The sequence below is a fragment of the Triticum urartu genome, chromosome 4, assembly GCF_003073215.2.
Source record: "Triticum urartu cultivar G1812 chromosome 4, Tu2.1, whole genome shotgun sequence".
NCBI classification, from domain to species: domain Eukaryota; kingdom Viridiplantae; phylum Streptophyta; class Magnoliopsida; order Poales; family Poaceae; genus Triticum; species Triticum urartu.
Genome location: NC_053025.1, coordinates 118,577,461 through 118,587,533, shown reverse-complemented (window position 1 = coordinate 118,587,533; position 10,073 = coordinate 118,577,461). Strand labels below are relative to the sequence as shown.

General features: G+C 46.0%; 2 protein-coding genes and 1 long non-coding RNA gene across 4 annotated transcripts; 2 read left to right on the top strand and 1 right to left on the bottom strand.

The window, feature by feature from the left end:
- The first annotated feature begins 969 nt into the window (after window positions 1–969).
- Window positions 970–4,013, top strand: LOC125550984. Of its 2 annotated transcripts, none has more exons than XM_048714124.1 (5): window positions 970–1,352; window positions 1,439–1,503; window positions 1,602–1,680; window positions 1,774–1,920; window positions 3,647–4,013. In XM_048714124.1, exons 1-5 carry the CDS (start codon window positions 1,076–1,078, stop codon window positions 3,769–3,771), a joined length of 693 nt encoding a protein of 230 aa, XP_048570081.1. In that variant the 5' UTR covers window positions 970–1,075; the 3' UTR covers window positions 3,772–4,013. The 2 variants fall into 2 exon arrangements, with proteins under 2 accessions (XP_048570081.1, XP_048570082.1); XM_048714125.1 differs by having other exon boundaries at window positions 977–1,352; window positions 1,620–1,680.
- A 923-nt stretch (window positions 4,014–4,936) lies between these two features.
- LOC125550985 (40S ribosomal protein S16-like) lies at window positions 4,937–5,729 on the bottom strand. Its single transcript, XM_048714126.1, has one exon. The coding sequence runs from the start codon at window positions 5,612–5,614 to the stop codon at window positions 5,165–5,167; it is 450 nt and encodes a 149-aa protein (XP_048570083.1). The 5' UTR covers window positions 5,615–5,729; the 3' UTR covers window positions 4,937–5,164.
- A 72-nt stretch (window positions 5,730–5,801) lies between these two features.
- On the top strand, window positions 5,802–6,660 carry LOC125550986. The gene is made up of 2 exons (XR_007302103.1): window positions 5,802–6,330; window positions 6,413–6,660. It is a non-coding gene; the product is annotated as an uncharacterized LOC125550986 (long non-coding RNA).
- The last annotated feature ends 3,413 nt before the right edge of the window (window positions 6,661–10,073 follow it).

The following is a 10,073-nucleotide window of genomic DNA, read 5'->3' as shown; positions in this document are numbered from 1 at the left end:
GATTAAAGAAGCACAATGGCGAGAAGCATCACGCTAGCAATGTTCAGCTCTGGTTTAATCTTTTTTTCAAACTTAGCTCTGTTTAATCTTAACATCTGAAGAAACTATTAGAGCTTGGCAATGGAAGTAGGACATATTTTCTTTTTCAGACTACCAGCTCCCTCTCCTATTGTAAATCTCGCAGATGATAGTCTCCTCGGCTAGGGTGAAGTTGTCGTGCTTTAGCCCAGGCCGGAGATATTGATAATAAAGATACCAAAAAATAAACTAAGAATGTTAGATTCCATCGTGATTTTGGACCTTATGGGTCAAATTGTGCAATTAACTAGTCTAAGTATGTGTTTCAAATGAATTTATGTGAAAGAAAATGTTTTTAAAAAAACTTGAAGGAAAAAAGTTATAGGTGATCTGCTAGGTGAGCAAAAGTCATTTTGCTAAAAAAAAAGTTGAAAATAGGATAGGGAGAAGAATTTGGAGTTTTATAGGATATGATCTGCTAGAGATGTCATTTTCCGGAAGAAAACTCCAATGTATTCATAATCGACCAGGGTAATACAAACAACATCAGAGATAATAAATATGAACCACCTAACGATGACTACAAATAGTGAAGCAAGCCGAAGACGTGCCATCATCGCCCTCCCTCACTTAAGTTGAGCAAACCTTTTAGTAAACAGTCAGAAAATCGTCATGTTAAGATCTAGCAAACCGGCGCACCACAACAAAAACGTTGAACTTAACAAAAATAAGAGAGCGGGTGGGGCACATCCCAAAAAAGGCCATCAAAGGACGGCAGCATGGATGGGAGGAGTAAACCCAATCGCCATGGTGATAGTCAATTAACCAGGTTCTAATTCTAACTATAATGAAAAACAATTGTCGACGGATTTTTTTTTAAATGAGGTAACCATACCCACATGGTAGCAAGCACGATTGGCCAGGATAGGACATTTGGACACTTGCCAATCCATCACAATCAGAGCTCTCCTATCTCCTCCACCTCCCGTGAGGAGGAGACAGCCTCTCCACCTGAGCAACACAAGAATTTTATCCGCTTAACTGCTGCCCGTCGCAAATGGAGGCAGCGGCAGCAGCGGCTAGCTCCTCTGTCCTGCTGTCATTTTCCAGCCCGGGGAGATCAACGGCGGCTACCTTCCTCCGCCTCTCCACGGCGTCGCCTCGCATCACATGCTCCGCCACACAGCAGCTTCCCCTCGCTGCGCCATGGTTGTTAACCTCCGACAAGAGCAGCAGCAGAAGAAGAAGCATCTTGTCGCTGAGGTGCTCCTCCGCTTCCACCGGCAGCCCGTCGGCCGTCGTCTCTTCGGAACGATGGATTCTTGAGCCCGCAGGTCCGTCTCTCTCCCTGTCTGACATTAACAAATGACCATCCGTGATAAGTAGCGCATGAATTATCGAGCATCGCCGCTGGTTTCAGGAGACGGCGACTGGAAACACATCGGCTACCGCGTCGCTCGGCCCGGCGCCATCGAGATCGCCTCCGTACGTGCTCTTCGTCGATTCCTGTTCTCCCGTTCGTGCTGATCATGTACATTTTGCAACAAAAAATACAAAAGTGTTGGTGATGGTAAGCATGACAGGCGTCCTGTTCATCTCAGGAAGCGATGACCGTGGGACGAGTTCCGGAGAACGCCGACGTCGTCATCCCCGTCGCGACAGGTGATCGATCTCTTCTCTTGGGTGTTTCGTTTTAGTCAAGGCGTCTGGTTTGCTGGTGATCTGAGAGTCTCTGAGCTGCCGCTGCTGCTGCAGTTTCTGGGGTGCACGCTCGGCTGGAGAAGAAGGACGGGAACCTGGTGGTCACGGACATGGACAGCACCAACGGCACCTACGTCAACGAGAGGAAGCTGGTGCCCGGATTCCCGGTTGCCGTCCAACCCGGGAGCCTCCTCATCTTCGGTACTACTCCCCTTTGCGTTCACTTCTCACTATTGATCAAAATGCCGGCAGCACACTTATTCAGTGCGGTTACACTCCATGCTTACTTAATCCTCTCGGTTAAAATGCTGGCATACTCTTTCAACCAAAATGCCTCCCCGATTAAATCGTCAAATAAAGTTCAGTGGTACCCCTAAAATTTCTCCTCCCTATCTCAAAAACCCAGGACTCTCCTAGTAAGATTCAGAACAAAAATTTGTTCAATTCTAGTAGTTCCCCTATTCTATATTTTAACAATATGTTGTACAGTAGATTGCTCTGATGGAAAACATTTTTTTTATATTTTTTGCCAAGCAATGCAAAATTGAATAAATTGAGTTGGAGTGAAGCACAATAAGCCGTTGCAGATGTAGCCATTTGAACTGACTGTAACCGCTTCAAATGGTAGTTATAGGAATACAGTCACAAGCAACAACAAACAATAAGAAACCGGTACATATATCAAGCAAATTCTATCACTTTCACTTTTTTCTCGAAACGGAGGTAAAAGATTTGCCTCATCTATTAAATAAGGAGAGTTAGGCCTCTTTTGATTCATAGGATAGGATTATCATAGGAATAGGGATTTTGTAGGAAACGAGATGTCATTTAGTTGACACCAAAGGAATTTTTCCATTGAGTCTAGCCTCATTTTTATTTTCCTATGAAATGTGAAGGATATGAATCAATCCTATGTAGGAATAGGAATCTATTACTATGAACCAAAGGATTCTAAAAGAAAAAATCCTATAAGAATCCTATCCTCTAAAATTCCTATAAAATTCCTTCAAACCAAAGGAGGCCTAGAGTTTTACATAACCCCCTACACACAAGCCGCATGAAACTTGCTCGCACAAAATTACAGTCCAAGTTTCTTTGCGCCGGGAGAAACCAATAACTTTGCTTCTTCAAGAATGGATCTAAGAACAGGTGGTGGAGCAAATTTTTGACGAAACACTCTAGCTTTCCGCTCGTTCCAAACGGTCCACAAGATGAGCATGGTGAGGAAGGCCATGGCATGTCAGTTTGGCTGTCTGTTATTGGTTTTTTTGCCCCACCGCTCATTGACAGATTCATCAAGATGCCACCCAGAGGTGTTGATCTGAGCTAGCCCAAGCTTCTCGATGATAGATATCCTAAGCGTGTGCCGACACTTTCTCTCTTTAGAAAAACCACACTAAGCAGAGCAATGAGTTTTATCCTCCCTGCAAACACACATCCCCTTTCCCTCCCAGCACAGAGCAGAGCACACGGTAGCAGCAGATACAGATAATTAGCAATTGGTTAGATGCAATTAGCCCTTATATATGGCTATCACTAAGACCAGCGGTTGCAGTCAGCACAAATCGCTAACTATCAGCAGCAAACAGGCATAACTAACCCACCGTGGCCTCTCCTCCACCGAGCCCTTTCTGTCAATCTCACCGCCGCCCCGGGGAAAGAAGATGAACTGAAGACACTCAGGGAGCGGGTCGGGTTTGCTTCCGCAATAAGAGAAGGGGGAGAGAGCATGTTTTCATGGAGCCCGGTAAATGGAAAGGAGGCTGGGGAATGCTGATTATCAAGGAGGGAGCGTAACTGCTGGAGATCATTGTGCACTTCTAGCAGAGTTTTTTGCTCGTCGAACTAGACATTTTCACTGCACTACGTGCATTTGAGTTTGACACTTTCACTACACTACTCTTTTGACGAATTGCTTCTATCTCAGGTGACATCCACTTGGCAATGTTTCGGGTCAGGAAGGAGATTGTCGATGTGCCAGCCAAGGCCACCAAAGATGACCAGCAGGAATCTGAGACTGTGCTGGCAAGTGCAGTTCAAGAAACAAGCTAGTGTACCTTACCTTTCAAAATAAGGGTGCAAAATAGTGCATCATGGTAATATACAGACTCCGTCTCTGGATCGACAAAATATGTAGCTAGGCAGAAATAGCTTGCGAGTAAACCCATACAATTTTTGCAAAGCATAGGCAGATTGTTTCTGCTTTATCAATGTCCAACAACCATGGAATGGCAAACGGGACAGAGCCAATACAAGCTGTGTTGGAAAGCATTTCAAGCAATTCGTTTTCAAAACTAGTGTCAGACTGGCATTATAAACACGTAATCTACAGATAAAATAGGTTATAACAGAGCTGACAAAGGAAATGCTGGTCAGCTCTTCAGTGATCTAAATGCTCTGAAATGTGAGCCCGCTGTAATATCAGGTTCATAGAATAGGTATATCACAGGAATAGAAAACTTTGCAGGGAATGAGATGCCATTGCAGGAGATGAGATAACATGTATCTCAAATCCTATGATTAGGAATAGGAAATAATATTTTCCATGAGTCTAGGCTAATGCTTATTTTCCTGTGAAATAATTCCTGTCTATGAATAGGAATGTATATTCCTACAAACCAAAGGGCTCTAAAGGAAATGAGGCCTAAGAGGTAGGGCAACAAATGGGATTGTTAGGATTGGTTTCTCTCCACACAGATGAAGTAACACTCAACTACTGTATCAGAATGGGCACCATAAAAGCAAACCTACCGAAGAGACACGAGGAAATGCTGACCCTTTGCTAATCTAGGTAGAAAATGCTTTAAAGCACCAAAAGGCCAAAGCACAAGGCGCATAAACTGGGTCATGAATCGCCGAATCACCATAACTGGGAAAGATATACATCATATTAGCATCAATGATGACAACAACATGCATGATATCTTATACGATTTCTAGCGGACATATCACTAATCTTGGCGGTGGATACAGATAAATAGCAGAACCAAACTATTAAGAAACTGTAAGATCACAGCAACAGAAGCATGAATCTACAAAGCTACTAGCAGCCTAGGGGCATGTTTGATTTATATACCTCCAAACTGCGATAGAAAGTTAAGTATTACTGTAGATGGTTGGCAAATTTTCCAATCCACGAAATGATTGGCATATCGCAACTCTTGTTATGTGCAAAAGGTTGCACCATCAGATCAACTAAAATTCACGGGCAAAGAGGTCCAAGCAATTAAGAAAACTTTATCTTAACGTCCAGTCTCATCATTAACATAAGATAAACATAGCATAATCCCTTTAACTAGGCATGAAGCAAAATGATATTGCACGGGCACCTCAGAATCCATTTCATCGACCAAAAGATGGGAAACTACTAGCAGAAAAATGTAGATAGATAAGTAGACAAGCAGTACGCCACCACCGCCATACCCAAGAGGACTTCTCGCAGAGATCAACGGTAAGACTTCTGGAAACGCGCGCGGGCGCCACGACCGCCGAACTTCTTGGGCTCGCAACGGCGCGGGTCGGCGACGAGGAGCGTCCGGTCGTAGCGGCCGAAGATCTCCTTCACCTCCTTCTTGGCCGCCTCGTCGACGTACTTCTGGTAGTAGGCGACGAGGGACTTGGCGATGGCCTGGCGGATGGAGTAGATCTGGCTCGTCTTCCCGCCGCCGCGGACGCGAATCCTCATGTCGATGTCCTTGAAGCGCGACCTACCGGCGAGCAGGATCGGCTCGAAGGCCTTGAGGCGGAGCATCTCGGGGCGGATGAGCTCGATGGGGGCGCCGTTGACCTTGATGAGGCCGCGGCCGGGCTTGCAGTAGGCCACGGCGACGGCGGTCTTCTTCCGGCCGAAGCACTGGACGGTGCCCGGCGTCGGGCGGGTGAGAACGGCTGCCATGGTGGCTGCGGCGGTGTCCTGGGATTGCTGTGAGCGCGGTGGTGTGCTTGGTTGCGGCTAGCGCAGCGGCGCGGCGGGGTTTTGGGTGGCGGCGGAGAGGCGACGAAGAAGACGAGAGATCGTTTATATAGCGTGGAGGCGTTAGGGTTCCGGGCAGCAGTATCTATGACATGTGGGACCATGCTGAAAGGATCTGGGCTGAGAGGAATCAGTTGGACTCTATGTGGGCCTTGAACACAGGGCTTCTTCCAGCCTGTGGGGATTTTGAAGTCGGAAGAAGTCCAGTTTTCACCCAAAATGTGGCCCGATGGACGAATACCCCCCTCAAGTCCAATTTGGTATGATTTTAACCCCCAAATTCTTAAAACCAGATAAATCTTTCCCTAGGCGGTTTTGCTGCTGATTTTAGGCGGTTTCTGGTTTGATCTTGTGATGTGGCTTGCTCCTTTGCTCTCTCCTAGTCGTTTCGCCCCTTCTTGCCAGTTGCCGTCGGCGCCGCCGCCATGGGCAAGAAAGATACAAACTGCTGTCGTGCATGGAACAGTCTCGTCAGAGTGATGCCTGGCTTCTGACGCCACCGTCAAGGCACAAGGTCACCACCAACGGCAAGTTGGCAACGAGTCCAGCCGCGCCGAGCTACGCGAGGCCACCGTCCTCCAGCACGCTGCGATGGCCAACCTCATGGGCCTCCTCCGCAGGCTTAGTGGTATCACGTAGTATGTTGCTCTCCTTAATTTTGGCTTTATGTACGTGTGTGCTACTGTCTGAAACTGAACTAGCTTTCTTTATCTTGTTCAGGCTCGCCGCAGATGTGTTCCACGACCTGCACGACCATGCCACGACCACGTCTTCGCGGGCACGTGGCCTCACGCTGCAGGCGCAGTAGCTTGACGCAAAGCTATCGCTCGTTGAGGAACGTCTCTGTCGACGTGAGAACAAATGACTCTTCTTCCTGCAATAGGATGTTGTCGTTGCTTGTAGCATTCATACATCTTGTAGTAAGCAGACCAAGGACGAGGGCGAAATTAGGGTTGAGGAATTGGACAGCGGCGAATGCTAGTCTTTGACGAGGAGGCAGACCAAGGACGAGGACGAAATTAGGGTTGAGGAATTGGACAGCGGCGACTGCTAGTTTTTGACGAGGAGGCGGACCAAGGACGAGGACGAAATTAGGGTTGAGGAATTAGACAGCGGCGACTGCTAGTCTGCTACAGCCGTGTCATCATCACCTCGCTAATATTCAAGAAGGAAGGGAGTGATGGGAGAAGGAATCAAGAGACTGGTTTGGTCAGTGCGACCAAGAAAAAAGCAGCCCCATGCCACATCATAATTGTCATGCCTTATCATCTATAAAACCGCCTAAAATCTGACAAATCAGCCACAAAACCACTCAAGGGGAAGATTTATCCGGTTTTAAGAATTTTGGGGTCAAAATCATACCAAATAAGAGTTCAGGGGGGTATTTGTCCATCCAGCCACATTTAGGGGTGAAAATGGACTTCTTTCTTTGAAGTACAGTGACTGGTGAGGTGGAGGAGCAGGGAACTGGGGTTTCGGCCCAAGCACTATTTGACCAAACCCGAGCGAGGCGTGCGGCGTTGGCATCATTGTCACCGCTCTGCAAGAAGGATGTCTAGGGTATGGGGCGGATAGAGCAATATCATATTCATACCATATAGTCAACGGATACAAAATGAAGGAAATATGCCCTAGAGGCAATAATAAAGTTATTATTTATTTCCTCATATCATGATAAATGTTTATTATTCATGCTAGAATTGTATTAACCGGAAACATAATACATGTGTGAATACATAGACAAACATAGAGTCACTAGTATGCCTCTACTTGACTAGCTCATTGATCAAAGATGGTTGAGTTTCCTAGCCATAGACATGAGTTGTCATTTGATTAACGGGATCACATCATTAGGAGAATGATGTGATTGACATGAGCCATTCCGTTAGCTTAGCACTTGATCGTTTAGTATGTTGATGTTGCTTTCTTCATGACTTATACATGTTCCTATGACTATGAGATTATGTAACTCCCGAATACCGGAGGAACACTTTGTGTGCTACCAAATGTCACAACGTAACTGGGTGATTATAAAGGTGCTCTACAGGTGTCTCCGATGGTGTTCGTTGAGTTGGCATAGATCGAGAATAGGATTTGTCACTCTGATTGTCGGAGAGGTATCTCTAGGCCCTCTCGGTAATGCACATCACTATAAGCCTTGCAAGCAATGTGTAACACCCACGATGCGGCTATATCTCCCACGTGTCGGAGCACGACTTAGAGGCATAACCGCATAGTAGGCATGTCGCAAGAGGGGTAATCTTTACACATCCCATGTACTGAATAAGAAAGGGATAAGGAATTGGCTTACAATTGCCACTTCACACAATACATAAATATAGCATTACATCATCCAGAATACAATCAAGGTCTGACTACGGAACCAAAATAAAAGGAAGACAACCCCAAATGCATAGATCCCCGATCGTCCCGACTGGGCTCCACTACTGATCAACTGGAAACGAAACAACACAACGAACACGATCTTCATCGGGCTCCCACTTGAGCTCGGTTGCATCACCTGCACTGGTATCATCAGCACCTGCAACTGTTTGGAAGTAATCTGTGAGTCACGAGGACTCAGCAATCTCACACCTGCGAGATCAAGACTATTTAAGCTTATGGGTAGGAGAGGGTAGTGAGGTGGAGCTGCAACAAGCACTAGCATATATGGTGGCTAACTTACGCAAAAGAGAGCGAGAAGAAAAGCAAAGCACGGTCGTGAACTAGAAGTGATCAAGAACTGATCCTGAAACTACTTACGTTCAATCATAACACAAGAACCGTGTTCACTTCTCGGACTCCGCCGAAAAGAGGCCATCATGTCTACACATGCGGTTGATTCATTTTAATTAAGTTAAGTGTCAGGTTTTCTACAACCGGATATTAACAAATTCCCATCTGCCCATAACCGTGGGCACGACTTTCGAAAGTTTAAAACCCTACAGGGGTGTCCCAACTTAGCCCATCACAAGCTCTCACGATCAACGAAGGATATTCCTTCTCCCAGGAAGACCCGATCAGACTCGGAATCCCGGTTACAAGACATCTCGACAATGGTAAAACAAGACCAGCAAAGCTGCATGATGTGCTGACAAATCCCGATAGGAGTCACACGTATCTCGTTCTCGGGGCACACCGGATAGGTCAAGCTACGAGTAAAACCAACCCTCGAGTTGCCCCGAGGTGGCCCCGCAGGCTGCCCGTTTCGGACCAACACTCAGAGGAGCACTGGCCCGGGGGGGTTTAAAATAAAGATGACCCTCGGGCTCCGGAAACCCGAGGGAAAAAGGCTTAGGTGGCAAATGGTAAAACCAAGGTTGGGCCTTGCTGGAGGAGTTTTATTCGAAGCGAACTGTCAAGGGGGTCCCATTCCCCCAACCGAGTAAGGAACACAAAATCAAGGAACATAACACTGGTATGACGGAAACTAGGGCGGCAAGAGTGGAACAAAACACCAAGCATAAGGCCGAGCCTTCCATCCTTTACCAAGTATATAGATGCATTAAAGTAAACAAGATATAATAATGATATCCCAACAAAACCCATGTTCCAACAAGGAACAAACTTCAATCTTCACCTGCAACTAGCAACACTAGAGGGGCTGAGCAAAGCGGTAACATAGCCAAACAACGGTTTGCTAGGAAAGGTGGGTTAGAGGCTTGACATGGCAATACGGGAGGCATGATAAAGCATGTGGTAGGTATCGCGGCATAGCAAAAGAGCGAGCAACTAACAAGCAAAGATAGAAGCGATTTCGAGGGTATGGTCATCTTGCCTGAGATCCCGCGAGGAAGAAGAACGAGTCCACGAAGAAGACAAACGGACGTAGTCGAACGGATCCTCACAACTCCGGAATGAAACCGAAGCTAACGAGAGAAACAACCTGGAAAGAAGCAAGCAACATAGTAAACAACCATCACATAAACATGGCATGATGCACAACCAAGTATGATGCATGTCCGGTTTAATGAGGCATGACATGGCAAAGTGCACAAGCAAAACTACAAGTTAAGTGGAGCTCAATATGCAACGAGTTGCATATTGACGTAACACCACAACAATTATCTAGTTCTCTCCGTTTAAGTACTCAATAATATTAAATGTTGGTTAGCATGGCATGGGATGAAGCATAAAAGAAACTATCTAACTAAGCAATTTAAATGGGGCCGGATATAACAAACAACAAATTCGGAAAATCCCCATAAGTATTTAGCAACTTAAAGCAATCAACAATTTTAAACATTTAAATGTTATTATCATGATGCGAATGACATATGCAAGTTTTAAGCAATGTATGAAAATGTTACAAGAGCATGTTATGAAGCATTTTTCACCATGGTGGAAAGAAAGGAGGCCACGGCGATGAATCCGAAGTGAT

Coding starts and splice junctions, on each gene's coding strand:
- LOC125550984 (XM_048714124.1), top strand. CDS start 1,076: ATGGAGGCAGCGGCAGCAGCGGCTAGCTCCTCTGTCCTGCTGTCATTT. Junction 1,504..1,601: donor GCGCCATCGAGATCGCCTCC/GTACGTGCTCTT, acceptor TAAGCATGACAG/GCGTCCTGTTCATCTCAGGA. Junction 1,921..3,646: donor CGGGAGCCTCCTCATCTTCG/GTACTACTCCCC, acceptor CTTCTATCTCAG/GTGACATCCACTTGGCAATG.
- LOC125550985 (XM_048714126.1), bottom strand. CDS start 5,614: ATGGCAGCCGTTCTCACCCGCCCGACGCCGGGCACCGTCCAGTGCTTC.